Raw genomic sequence first — 14138 nt, 5'->3', positions numbered from 1 at the left:
CCACACCAGAGTCCGCGCTCCCAGCCGGAGCCTTCACCTCCTCCCGCAACTCAACCCCCTGTCCTGCCCAGCACGGTGCAAATGAGCGAGTGAGTTCAATCACTCTGGAAAGTCCTGCTCGGGGCGACTGGTCCCTGGAAAGATCTGCCATTGCAACCACATGCCATGTTTTCTCAAAAGCTCAAAATAGGAGAAGACAGGGACTACTTCTAGCCTCCATCAGCATCTATTATGAGCCTATGTAGTTTCTTAAAAACAGCTAGTGGCCTACCCAGCATCTCTGCTCTCACCCTACACATACCGTCTCAACATGCCAGAAATGTAATTATCCCATGACAGGTGGTTGCATCCTTGCCTCAGGTAAGAAAATTAGGGAGGAAGCCAATGTGTTAAAGGTCATGGCTTGTCTTAGTTTCTTTTCACCTAGGGACATAGGACTGGAAGGGACCTTCTGGGTGACAGAGTTCAGTCTGTGCCATCGCAAAGAACCCCATATATAATCTCGTTCGCAAACTTTTCACAATCCCTCCTTGAATAGGTTGTTTCCCCCAGCTCCCCCCCACCCCATCCGATTCCAGTTGGGAGGCTGTTCCAGAAACTCACTCCTTTGATGGTTAGAATTGAAACCTCCTCCTTATTTCCAGCTTCAGTGTATTTATTGCCAGTTTATACCCTATACCCCTAGAAGGAAAGACCTGCATTGCCATCTTATCTTCATCAGTTCCCTCTAGAACAAAACACTGAATGTTTGTGCTAAGCCAGAATTCTCATTTCTCCATGGTACAGGGAAGAATTGGACCAGCTTAGCTAGCTACAGGGGGACCCAGTGTATTTCTTTTCAACTGGAGGTAGAGGTAGAGTAGGATAGGAAAGATAAAGAAGAGTCAGTCACAGCAGATCACCTGCCTAGCCATGATCACCAGCCTGAGTTCTGGAGGCATTGTGGCAGAGACGGCAATTAAGAAGGGGAAGGAAGAGGTAGCGGCTGCTTGGGTTTTATTAGGGAGCATTTCCCATCCATGCACAAAGGGCAGCATGGCAGGCAGAACAGAGGTGTTTACGGGAGATGCTGCATCATAGGCTAAAATGCAGACGCATTACCCTGATCACACTTCAATCTCTAGCTGAGACAAAACACCATCCAATGTCCATTGATGTCCTTAGAAAGGGCAGCAGCCTCTAGACCGTGCCCTCAGTTATTGGAGAGTTGCGGGGGGGACACAGTCTAAGGGAAGTCCCTACAGACCAGACCCAGAAGAATGGGTAGATCTTCCCCTTGAAGGAGGTAGTGAAGGTGTGGATGGGGGCCATGGTGTCTGCATCATAGAAGCACACAACCCCACCTTCATAGTCCAAATACACTCGGATCATTCTGGGGCTCTGCGGCGGGTCCAGCGGGCTCCAATCTGCAGTGACTTCCCGGTACTGGCCCATGGAGAGCTGGATGGCCCAGGTTCCTTGCTCGGGACTGAAATTGAACCATCCCTTCCTGCTGGCGGACTCCTTAGTGACACCCAGAGCCCAGCCCCCTGTGTCGGCCACCTCCATGTCCCAATAATGCGTCCCTGATATGTAGCCATCAGAGCCCAGCACGCAGGAGTAAACGTCGAATCTCCCCGGGTCATTGGCCAGAGCCAGCCTTGTGTTTGTGGCTGTCACGCTTCTCCGGTCCTTGGAAAGGGTCAGACTGGGGTGAGCTGTGTCTGGGTCCAGAATGACATCCTCTGTGGAGAGAGACAACCCAGCAGGGGAGATCCTAGGCTTACAGATAGAAGCAGCAAAGCCTATTGCAGTAGCTCAAACAAGAGCTCATCCATTCCCCTTTCCCAGGCTCTGGAAACTAACTACAGCAGGGAGGGCCCTGGGCAGAGATTCTCATAGAACATAAAAACATTTACTATTAGGGCTGTTGATTACTCGCAGTTAACTAACGCGATTAACTAAAAAAAAATTTTTTTAAATCACATTTAAATTATTTGTGATTAATCACAGTTTTAATCGCACTGTTAAACAATAGAATACCAATTGAAATTTATTTAATATTTTGGATGTTCTTTTATCTACATTTTCAATTATATTGATTACAATTACAGCACAGAATACAAAGTGTACTGTGCTCACTTTATATTATTATTTATTACAAATATTTGCTCTGTAAAAATGATAAAAGAAATAGTATTTTCCAATTCACTTCATAAAAGTATGGTAGTGCAATCTCTGTATCATGAAAATGCAACTTATAAATGTAGGTTTTTCGTTACATAACTGCACTCCAAAAACAAAACAATGTAAAACTTTAGCACCTATAAGTCATAGAATCATAGAATATCAGGGTTGGAAGGGACCTCAGGAGGTCATCTAGTCCAACCCCCTGCTCAAAAGCAGGACCCATACCCAATTAAATCATCCCAGCCAGGGCTTTGTCAAGCCTGACCTTAAAAACTTCTAAGGAAGGAGATTCCACCACCTCCCTAGGCAACACATTCCAGTGTTTCACCACCCTCCTAGTGAAAAAGTTTTTCCTAATATCCAACCTAAACCTCCCCCACTGCAACTTGAGACCACTATTCCTTGTCCTGTCCTCTTCTACCACTGAGAATAGTCTAGAACCATCCTCTCTGGAACCACCTCTCAGGTAGTTGAAAGCAGCTATCAAATCCCCCCTCATTCTTCTCTTCTGCAGACTAAACAATCCCAGTTCCCTCAGCCTCTCCTCATAACTCATGTGTTCCAGACCCCTAATCATTTTTGTTGCCCTTCGCTGGACTCTCTCCAATTTATCCACATCCTTCTTGTAGTGTGGGGCCCAAAACTGGACACAGTACTCCAGATGAGGCCTCACCAATGTCGAATAGAGGGGAACGATCACGTCCCTCGATCTGCTCGCTATGCCCCTACTTATACATCCCAAAATGCCATTGGCCTTCTTGGCAACAAGGGCACACTGCTGACTCATATCCAGCTTCTCGTCCACTGTCACCCCTAGGTCCTTTTCCACAGAACTGCTGCCTAGCCATTCGGCCCCTAGTCTGTAGCGGTGCACTGGATTCTTCCATCCTAAGTGCAGGACCCTGCACTTATCCTTATTGAACCTCATCAGATTTCTTTTGGCCCAATCCTCCAATTTGTCTAGGTCCTTCTGTATCCTATCCCTCCCCTCCAGCGTATCTACCACTCCTCCCAGTTTAGTATCATCCGCAAATTTGCTGAGAGTGCAATCCACACCATCCTCCAGATCATTTATAAAGTCCACTCAGTCCTCAGTTAATCGCTAAGACAAACAAGTTTATTTCCTGTGTCATGGGCACAAGGCAGCAGAGGGTGGGGTGGGGTGGGGAAGGGGTGGCTATACTGTGTCATGGGCTCAGGGTAGCAGAGGGTGGGGTGGGGAAGGGGTGGCTATACAGTGTCATGGGCACAGGGCAGCAGAGGGTGGGGTGGGGAAGGGGAGGCTATACAGTGTCATGGGCACAGGGCAGCAGAGGGTGGGGTGGGGAAGGGGCGGCTATACTGTGTCATGGGCACAGGGCAGCAGAGGGTCGGGTGGGGAAGGGGAAGGGGCGGCTATACAGTATCATGGGCTCAGGGCAGTAGAGGGTCGGGTGGGGTGGGGAAGGGGAAGGGGTGGCTATACAGTATCATGGGCACAGGGCAGCAGAGGGTCGGGTGGGGTGGGGAAGGGGTGGCTATACAGTATCATGGGCACAGGGCAGCAGAGGGTCGGGTGGGGTGGGGAAGGGGTGGCTATACAGTATCATGGGCTCAGGGCAGCAGGGGGTGGGGTGGGGAAGGGGTGGCTATACAGTATCATGGGCACAGGGCAGCAGAGGGTGGGGAAGGGGAAGGGGCGGCTATACTGTGTCATGGGCATAGGGCAGCAGAGGGTGGGGTGGGGAGGGGAAGGGGTGGCTATACTGTGTCATGGGCACAGGGCAGCAGAGGGTGGGGTGGGGAGGGGAAGGGGTGGCTATACTGTGTCATGGGCTCAGGGCAGCAGAGGGTTGGGTGGGGTGGGGAAGGGGAAGGGGTGGCTGTACAGTATCATGGGCACAGGGCAGCAGAGGGTGGGGTGGGGAAGGGGAAGGGGTGGCTGTACAGTATCATGGGCACAGGGCAGCTATACTGTGTCATGGGCACAGGGCAGCAGAGGGTCGGGTGGGGAAGGGGAAGGGGTGGCTATACAGTATCATGGGCACAGGGCAGCAGAGGGTGGGGTGGGGAAAGGGAAGGGGTGGCTATACAGTATCATGGGCACAGGGCAGCAGAGGGGGGTGGGGATTGTCCGTCTCCCTGCAGAGGATGGGAGAATGGGGTATCTCGATGGTGTGGCTAGCTGGTGCGTAGGGCCCCGTGACGTTGCACCGGGGCCTGCAGGGGTCTGTTTCTTTGATACCCTGGGAACCATGCAGTAGTTACCTTTTTCTCTGTAGACCTTCATCCTGAGGTAACCCCGCAAGGAATCGGAGCCCAGGAGGACAGCTAGGATGTGGGCAGCCAAAGGGGGATATGGGATCTGCAGTGACCAACCAGCCTCTGGCTCAGGAGCTAAAGCAGCTATCCGGAGTGGATCCTTGGAGGAGAATCTCTGCTGCTGTGGAACGAACCTGCCAGACATAACTTCCAGCTTCTGTGCCGCCATCCCACAGGGACTGTCCTTTCTATGGGACTTGTCGGTATACCTTTGAGCCACCCCACCCCCATTGCCAGACTATCCCACCTCCCTTAGCCAACATTAAATTATCCGCACAACCCCCCTATAAGGGCATGGGACCACTACACCCATTTTATGGAGGAAAAACTGACGCATAGACAGACTAACTGTGATCACACAGGAGACCTGACCCCAGCTCCCCCTGCTTTAATCTGCTTGACCCCACTCCCTTCCACAAACCAGGAATGGACCCCAGGAGTCCTGGCTCCCAGCCCCCCTGCTCTGACCCACTTGACCCCACTCCCCTTCCAGAGATAGACCCCAGGAGTCCTGGATCCCAGGCCCGCACTAGACCTCACTACTCCCCTTTCCAAACCAGGGATGGACCCCAGGAGTCCTGCTTCCGAGCCTAGTGTCCTATCCGCTGACCCACCCGGTCCACCCATACGAATTGCCCATTGTGAGGGACTCGCCTCATGCCTTCCTACCTGCTCAGGCCTAGCTGCTGCCTGACCCCTCCTGGCTCATACAGATCCTTTGGGGGCTGCTTATCCAATCCCCATGTGTTCCCAGCCCCTGAAGCGCCTGCCGAGATGAGGCTTGGTGCCCAGCCTTGCCCTCAGCAGTGCTGGGCAGTTGGAATTTGGTTCGGGGCTGGGGGCCAGGCAATCTCCCACCCTGCTGGGTTCAGTCCTCTTCCCTCCGAGAGGCTGCCAGCAGCCTGGAAAACAACTCAAAGTGTGACGCAACAAGGAGGGTAGACTTTTGTCCCAGTCACAGGTCACCTCTAATCACGCTCGGGACATGGCAACCCTGGGTGCAGGAGACAGCTAATCCCCTGCGCTGAGATAGCTGCGGCTTGTGCCTCTGCGCATGGAGGCAGCAGTAACAGACAGGACTCCTGGGTTCTCTCCCCGACCCTGGGAGGGGAGTGAGGGCTGGTGGTTAGAGCAGGGGGGCTGGGAGCCAGGACGCCTGGGTTCTCTCCCTGACTCTAGGAAGGGAGTGGGGGCTGGTGGGTTAGAGGGAGGGGGACTAGGAGCCAGGACGCCTTGGTTCTCTCCCCAGCCCTGGGAGAGGAGTGGGGGCTGGTGGTTAGAGCAGGGGGTCTGGGAGCCAGGACTCTTGGGTTCTCTCCCCGGCTCTGGGAGGGGAGTGGGGGCTGGTGGTTAGAGCAGGGGGGCTGGGAGCCAGGACGCCTGGGTTCTCTCCCTGGCTCCATGGGTGGGCACGTATCTGAGGCACAGGGAGGCATTGCCTTCCCACACAGGGGCCGCAGCCAGGTCGGGGCGGGGGGAGCTGTCTGAGGGCACCCGGGTCACGTGCCACCCCCACCCCCCATACGCAGAGCTGCCCTGCTGTCTGGGGCTCCACAGACCCAGCAGCTGAATGAAGCCCCCTGGGTCCTAGAACCAGTCGCGCTGCCCCTCTGCGTGCTGGGAGCCTTCCTGTTTCCTGTGGGGCTGGGTAGAGGGGTGGGAGAAATGAGGGAAGGGTCGTGGGGGTGGGGGGTAGAGGCAGTGGGGAAGGAAGTGGGTGGAATAGGGTGGGGAGGGGAAGGTGGGAGTGAGGGGAGGGGAGTGGAGAAGAAAAGGGGAATCGCAGGGGGAAGTAGGAGCCCAGCATGAGGCGTCCCCTCAGCAGCCACTGGGCCTCCCCCGTTAAGCAGGCCCATTGAACCCTCTCCCGGACAAGCCCCAGCCCCCTGCACCTGGATCCCTCTGACGAGCCTCCCACCCCCAGATCCCCACCCCACTGAGCTCCAACAACCTGCACCTAGACCCCCACCACATCAAGCCCCACTTCCCCAGCACCCAGACCCCCCCACCAAGTCCCATCTCTCACAACCAGACCCCCCCACACCCCTGCTGAGCCCAACCACCATCACCTGGATCCCGCAGAATCCCATGGCCCCTGCACCCAGAACCCAGCAACGAGCCCCTGTGCATCCAGATCCTTCCACCAAGCTGCCCACACCCAGATTGCCCCACACAGAAACCTCTTGCCCCACACTTGGATCCTGCTGGGCTGAGCCCGCCCTCACCTGGTGCGCCTGGGACAGGGCTCTGGGTTGTTTGTGGGGCAGGCCCAGCTCTTGCATGTGTCAGGGTCGGGTGCAGCCTCACTGCTGAGTCGCTGTACTGGAGGAGGTGGGGGCTTCAAGTTGATTGCCCACCTCAATGCAGCTGGTGGCCTGTGCTCCCCACTGCTAGAAATGTGAAAAGCTGGGGTTTTATTAATGCCCCTCCTCACCATGACAGACTTCCAGTGTGACGTTGGACCTGTCTTTTAAGGCTTGATCTCAAGGGTAGTCTTTCCATTGATTTAAAAAGGCAGCAGAAAGGGGACTTAATTAGCCTGTGCCTCAATTTCCCCATCTGAAAGACAGGGATAATAAGAACACAAGCCTGCCTCACAGGAGTTTGTGTAAATTCCTTGGTTTTGGATAGGTGCTTTGAGGTCCTCAAATGGAAAGTGCTTAGAAGTGCAATTTTTCAAAGTGTTTTTTACAATTCCCAAACCTTTATGTTTTGTTCATGCAGTAGGCCCTCCTCCTGGATCACAGGAGAATTTCAGTTTGAGACTTTATGGGACGTAGGGTGACCAGATATCCCAATTTTATAGGGACAGTTCTGATTTTGGGGTCTTTCTCTTATATAGGCTCTTATACCCCTGTCATAAATATAAAGGGAAGGGTAAACACCTTTAAAATCCCTCCTGGCCAGAGGAAAAACCCTTTCACCTGTAAAGAGTTAAGAAGCTAAAGGTAACCTCGCTGGCACCTGACCAAAATGACCAATGAGGAGACAAGATATTTTCAAAGCTGGAGGGGGAGAAACAAAGGCTCTCTCCGTCTGTGTGATGCTTTTGCCAGGAACAGAAAAGGAATGGAGTCTTAGAACTTAGTAAGTAATCTAGCTAGATACGCGTTAGATTCTGTTTTGTTTAAATGGCTGATAAAATAGTTGTGCTGAATGGAATGTAGAGTCCTGTTTTTGTGTCTTTTTGTAACTTAAGGTTTTGCCTGGAGGGATTCTCTATGTTTGGAATCTGATTACCCTGTAAGGTATTTACTATCCTGATTTTACAGCGGTGACTTTTTTACTTTTTTTCTTCAATTACAAGTCTTCTTTTAAGAACCCGATTGCTTTTTCATTGTTCTTAAGATCCAAGGGTTTGGGTCTGTGTTCACCTATGCAAATTGGTGAGGATTTTTATCAAGCCTTCCCCAGGAAAGGGGGTGTAGGGTTTGGGGAGGATTTTGGGGGGAAACATGTTTCCAAGCGGGCTCTTTCCCGGTTATATATCTGTTAGACGCTTGGTGGTGGCAGCGATAAAGTCCAAGGGCAAAAGGTAAAATAGTTTGTACCTTGGGGAAGTTTTAACCTAAGCTGGTAAAAATAAGCTTAGGGGGTTTCATGCAGGTCCCCACCTCTGTACCCTAGAGTTCAGAGTGGGGAAGGAACCTTGACAATCCCCCACCCCCTGTCCTGATTTTTCACCCTTGCTGTCTGGTCACTCTCATGGGATGACACCTCCTCCCACTGTGTGATGCTGGAGCAGCTGGCCGGAAGCGGGGAAGCAGGGCCTGGCCAGGCCTGCTCCCATCATAACTTTCAAAGTAGGAGGCGGGAGGGCTAGGCAAAGATGCAGGCAGGCCAGCCAGCCCAGTCAGTGTGCTGCTGGAAGGGCTGGATCACTTATGGCACCAGACACCCGATGCTGTCCTGTCCTCTGGGCCAGTGCCAGCTAAGTGGGACTGGGCGGCTGAGGCTGAGCAATAACTGGCCAGGAGCAATAAATGGCCAGGAGCAATGGATCCCCCTGGGCCAGAGCCCTTCAGAGCATTCCCACGGATAAGCAATGGGCTGGGGGCAATTAGGTGTTTTGTATTTGTTCAAATTCTGGAATGGGCAGGGGGAGCACGGGGGGGGGGGGGAGAGTTTGAGTGGGAGGAGCCTCGGGGGTGGGGGGAGAAGGGTGTGGAGGGAAGGAACGGGGCAGAGGGAGGAGGGACATGGTGGCAGGATAGGACTCAACTCTTTTCAGTGGATGGGAGATTGCATTTGCCTGGTGGCCAGCTCCTCATGAGAATGGGGTTGGGGATTTGGTTCCTTCACCCCTCGGGATATAGCGTCTGCTGGTCTGGTGCATAAAGCTGGCATCACCATGCTGCCTCCGTGGGACTTTTTGCCTCCTTGGTTCTGTGAGCTGAGCGGGTGTCGTTGTTAAAGTAGCAGCCAGCCTTTATTTTCCTGCCAGGAGCCATGTCTCTGGGCAGTTCTTATTCATTGCCTGAGGCACTTGCTGCTGGTGAACGTGTAAACACGGGAAGTGCTCCAGCTTAGTCTGTGTGAAGTGAAAATGAGGGGGCAGCTTTTGCCATCTGGTTCCAGCTATTTCTTCCTGTCAGGGGGCAAATGCCAGCTCAGGGTGAGGCCCGGCACCTTGTTTTACTGTGTGAAGAAAGGGCAGAGCTTTCTCAATTAGCTTTCACTGCTGCTTGCCATTATATGTTCCCCAGGATCAACGAGAAGGGGTTGGGGCACTTGCAGGCTGCCCGCATGTCCGCTATCCACATATAAAAAAAACCTATGACTGACATTTTTTATTCCCAAGATTAGTGCTTTTAATTAGGTACCTGCTGCATGTCTAGTCTTCGCACACACCATCTGCACAGAGTGGAGAATATGCTCCATTTTGTTTAGAAAGAAATTGCAGAAAAGTGGAGGGTTTTTTTTTTCAAATATCATTTACTTGGGTTCAGGAATTTGGCTGGAAGGGGACAAGCACGCGGTGGTGGGGAGGGGGAGGGAACAGTGGGGAGGGGGTGGAGCCTCAGCGGAGCAAGGGGCATGGCCTGGGGCAGAGCAGGAGTGGAGTATGGGCGGGGGCAAAGGCAGAAGAGGCGGGCTGGGAATTACTGCCTCCTTCCCAAGTGGAAGCTTCACCCACTGCCCATGCCTGGTTCGGGGAGGGGAGGGGAGTAGAGTCTAGTGGATTAGAGCGAGGGGGGCTGGGAGCCAGGACTCCTGGGTTCTCTCCCCGGCTCTGGGAGGAGAGTGGGGTCTGGTTCGTTAGAGCAATGGGGGCTGGGTTTTGTTGACGGATGGAGCTCTCAGTGCTTATCTGGCTCCCATTACTGTCGTGTCTGAACATCTCACACTTTGAGCATGATGAGTTCACCCTCACAGCCCCCTCTGAGGCAGGGAGCGATGGTTACCCCCCAAGTACAGATAGCATGGAGGCTTCAGGTGACATGGGCAGTTTTTGGAAGAGAATCACTATGCTGCAAAATAGCCTCGTGGGGCCAGTGGAAGCTACGTTGTATAACCAGCCCAGTGACTCCAGTGAGGTTACTCCAGATTTCCACTGGCCTGAGGGAGTGGAGAATCCGGTCGGTATGTGTATTACTGTATTACCTTGAACCATCCAGGCACTTTGTCCATGGCAACAAATAGTATATTTTTACAGAGCAGAAAGTACTGGGCCAGACAATCAATTGGTGTAAACTGGCATTAATTCCAGTGAAGCAACACTGATTTACACCAGCTGGGATCTGGCCCCATTGACTCCAATGGAACCACGGTCCATTGACCCCAGCTGGGATCTGATCTCGGTCACCGTATGTCTGTGCAGCGCCTGGCGCGCCGGGGGCCTGATCTGGGTCACCGTGTGTCTGTGCAGCTTAACTACCCTAAAAATTTGAAGGGTTTTTCTGATAACTAACCTAGGGTTAGTTATTCTCCCTTGCTGTAGATTTAGCCCATTACTTCTTGTCCTGCATTCAGGGAACACGGAGAACAATCGATCACCGTCTGCTTTAGAACAGCCCTTAATATATCTGAAGACTGGTCCCCCCCCCCCCAGTTCTTCTTTTCTCAGGACTAAACATGCCCAGTGTTTTTAACCTTTTCTCATAGGTCATGTTTTCTAGACCTTTAATCATTTTTGTTGCTCTTCTTTGGACTTTCTCCAATTTGTCCACATCTTTCCTGAAATGTGGCGCCCAGAACTGGACACAATACTCCAGCTGAGGACGTATCAGTTCTGAGTAGAGTGGAAAAATTCTTCTGTATTGCTTACGACACTCCTCCTAATATATCCCAGAATGATGTTTGCTTTTTTTGCAACAGCATTACACTCATTGACTCATATTTAGTTGTGATCCACTATGACCCCCTCAGATCCCTTTCCGCAGTACTCCTTCCTAGGCAGTCATTTCCCCTTTTTTAGGTGTGCAACTGATTGTATATGTAAGTATATTATGTCAACACTGTTGCCTTTATCAACCAAATTTGTTATCTCATCAAAAACAGATATCAAGTTAGTTTGACAGGATGTATTTTCTATAAACCCTTGTTGATTTGCATAATTACACCACCTCCCTTTAATTCTTTATTAATTGAGTCCTGTGTCCCCTTACTGAAATGGACTGGGGGTTTTTTGGTTTGCCCTCTTCTGGCACCAAAAGAATGGAGAAGGGGTGATGAGAAATCAAGACCCTAACACTGACAGTCCCCAGGGTGAAAGGGGGGAAGCCAATGCTCCAGGTCAACCTGGTTGACAAGGCAGGCAGGCCAATGAGGCAGTGAGGACCATGGGGTCCTGTCCTTCATGTGAGCTGGAGGTGGCTGAGTGGAGCGGGGCTGAGTTAAGGGGAGCAGCCATAGGCGCCGACTCCGTGGGTGATCTGGGGCTGGAGCACTCACAGGGAAAAATTAGTGAGTGCTCTGCACCCACCAGCAGCCAAGCTCCTGCCTCGCCTCCCCCCGCCCCACCTCCGCCCCACCTCCTCCCCTGAGGGCGCCGCGTCCCCGCTCCTCCGCCTACGTCCCAGCGCTTGTCACCGCCAAACAGCTGTAGCCAGCTCCGGGAGGGAGGGGGGAGGAGCGGGAATGCAGCGTGCTCAGGGGAGGAGGCGGGGAAGGGGTTGCAATGGGGCAGGGCAGGGTGGAGTCAGGGTGGGGGGCTGAGCGCCCAGGGGTGCAAGCAGAAGTCGGCGCCTATGGGAGCAGCAGCCAGAGAGAGCCAGACAAGCAGCCCAAGGAGCTGTGCTGGAGGCAGAGTGGAGCTGGGGCTGGGCCCCATCTCAGGCACTGCGAGACCCATCTGCACCCCTTTGAATTTTCCTGAGCGCGCACCACGGGCCATGCTCACTTTTGCAAATACCCGGTGGGTGGAATTTCAGACTGTGCCCGTTCTCCTGAGCTTAAAGCAACATGGCTCCTCTGAGCTGCAGCATTTCGGGGAAGCCCAGGCCCTAAGAGCAAAGTGCCCTGTTAAAACAAATACAAAAACTGAGCAGCACTGGAGACTGTGCAAGGGCTGGTTTGGGGACAGGCAATGCATTGCTGCTCAGGCAGAGAGAGGGGACAGAGAGGAGAGTGGGCAGCTCTGTGGGGCTTTCCAGCAGGGCCAGGCAGCTGAGACAATCTCCTTGTGAGTCTGCTGCAGCCTTGGTACTTTAGGAACTCTGAAGGAGGCCAGGGATCTAGGGCAAGGATTGCGCCCCCTGCCCTTCTTTGTCGCTGCAGTAGTTTACGCTCCCCAGCCCACTCTGAGCACCCGGCCAGCAGCCACCGCTCTCCGGCCGCCCAGCTCTGAAGCCAGAGCGCAGAGCGGCGGCTGCCAGGCGAGCACCCCGCCCTGAAGGCAGCGCGGCAGACAGCGGCAGTGCAGTAGTAAGGGTGACAATACCCTTCAATGCGATGCCTACTTCTCCACGGCTGCTGGAGACGACGCTGCCTTCACAGCTGGGCGCCCGGCCAGCAGCTGCTGCTCTGCAGGAGCTCAGCTCTGAACGGGCACAGTAAGGTTTGTTTCCTAAAGTTTTGCATGCCCCCCCCCCAGAATACATTCTGTGCCCCTCCAGGGGTCTCACCCCCCCAGTTTGAGAACCTCTGCCATAGAGGTTAACCAGAGCTCTCTCTATTAGCTACGTAACTAGATGGCTCCCAGATTCTGAGCATGCAGCTCGGAGCGTGTCCAGCTCCTGTGAGACAGCCCCACGGGCACTACACAGGGCTTGTTTTAGACAGGCCCACAGTACAGTACATCTCCCTTCCTGCATTCTCTAATTCCCCCCTCTCTCCCCAGTCAACAACATCTCAAACAGGCTATGGCCTTGACACCAGGCCTGAGGCCTCAGTAGACTCACAGCGCCCTGCTGGTGGTGTGGGTCACCCTTTCCCTCCGGGGTGTCTGGCCGTGGGAGTGGCCCAAATGTGAGATCAGGGGTGATGCAGGTGCCATGTCCAGCCAGGACAAACCGCTACCCAGTGATGGTCTGTGTCAATCTACTGCTGGGCCAATGAGAGGATGCATGGCCCAGTTTCAAGACTGGCATTGGAGACAGGCTGTGATGGGTACCCTTGAAGAGAGGCTTTGCTGGGTACCATCAGAGGAAGGCTGTGGTCCTCTCAGGCACTGCAGGACCCAGCTGAGCTCCTTTGAAATCTCCACCCTGGGTTCATTTTTCTGGGCAATCGATTCGTGGCAGATGCAGTGGGTCACGTTTTCTTTTGGAAATACTCTGTGCCCGCAGCTTCAGATTGGGCCAGTGCTCCGGACTGTAAACCACCCCACTTCGGGGAATTCGAGCCTTTACAAAGCAAAGTGCAATGTGGATTGTTCAAATAAATACAAAAATAGAACAACAGGAGAGATTACACAAGGGCTGATTTTCTGGGCGGCAACGTCTGTGTTATCTGGGGCAGTGGATTATTTCTGCAGCTGCAATAAAACCAGTTCTTCTTTTGGGAGGCAGCTATTCCACCCCAGATCCCCAGCTGCCATAAACCGGCTTTGCTCCGCTGGGGGCTCTGTGGGGAAGGGAGAAGGGGCTCGGGTCAGGCTCCACGTCAGGCTCCGGGGAGAAGGGAGAGGGGGCTCGGGCCAGGTTCCATGTGGGGCTCTGGGGGAAGGAAGAAAGGGGTTGGGCCAGGCTCCATGTGGGGTTGGGAGGGGAAGGGAGAGGAGGGTTGGGCCAGGCTCCATGTGGGGTTGGGAGGGAGAGGGAGAGGGGCTCGGGCCAGGCTCCATGCAGGGCTCTGGGGGGAAGGGAGAGGGGGGTTGTGCCAGGCTCCACATGGGGTTGGGAGAGGGGGGTTGGGCCAGGCTCCACGCGGGGCTCTGGGGGAAAGGGAGAGGGGGATTGGGCCAGGCTCCACACGGGACCCTGGGGGGAAGGGAAAGGGGGATTGGGCCAGGCTCCACACGGGACCCTGGGGGGAAGGGAAAGGGGGGTTGGGCCAGGCTCCACACGGGACCCTGGGGGGAAGGGAAAGGGGGGTTGGGCCAGGCTCCATGTGGGGCTCTGGGAGGAAGGGAGAGGGGGGTTGGGCCAGGTTCCACATGGGGCTCTGGGAGGAAGGGAGAGGGGGGTTGGGCCAGGCTCCACACGGGACCCTGGGGGGAAGGGAGAGGGGGGTTGGGCCAGGCTCCATGTGGGGTTGGGAGGGGAAGGGAGAGGGGGGTTGGGCCA

General features: G+C 54.1%; 2 protein-coding genes across 3 annotated transcripts in view; both read right to left on the bottom strand.

Annotated features, from left to right (window-relative positions):
• Window positions 1–14138, bottom strand: part of LOC311528578 (E3 ubiquitin-protein ligase TRIM39-like) — a gene marked incomplete at both ends in the record, with an annotated part of 424825 nt that overhangs the window by 89647 nt on the left and 321040 nt on the right. The window lies entirely within an intron of this gene.
• Window positions 980–5586, bottom strand: LOC311528163 (butyrophilin subfamily 1 member A1-like). 2 transcript variants are annotated; one of them, XM_084642864.1, is made up of 3 exons: window positions 5140–5586; window positions 4417–4604; window positions 980–1724 (listed from the first exon to the last, which is right to left on the bottom strand). In XM_084642864.1, the coding sequence occupies exons 2-3, from the start codon at window positions 4436–4438 to the stop codon at window positions 1180–1182; spliced, it is 567 nt and encodes a 188-aa protein (XP_084498990.1). In that variant the 5' UTR covers window positions 4439–4604; window positions 5140–5586; the 3' UTR covers window positions 980–1179. The 2 variants fall into 2 exon arrangements, with proteins under 2 accessions (XP_084498990.1, XP_084498991.1); XM_084642865.1 differs by having other exon boundaries at window positions 4417–4591.

This window comes from Lepidochelys olivacea (assembly GCF_965140295.1).
Source record: "Lepidochelys olivacea isolate rLepOli2 genome assembly, chromosome: 11".
Lineage (NCBI taxonomy): Eukaryota > Metazoa > Chordata > Testudines > Cheloniidae > Lepidochelys > Lepidochelys olivacea.
The sequence above is the reverse complement of the archived record's forward strand: the minus strand, read 5'-3'. Positions and strand labels throughout refer to the sequence as shown.

What these genes read in the sequence shown, in the direction of transcription:
- LOC311528163 (XM_084642864.1), bottom strand. Translation starts at nt 4,438, where the DNA reads ATGAAGGTCTACAGAGAAAAAG. An exon ending in GAAGGTCTACAGAGAAAAAG is followed by an intron (nt 1,725 to 4,416) that starts GTAACTACTGCA and finishes CTCTCTCCACAG; the next exon opens with AGGATGTCATTCTGGACCCA.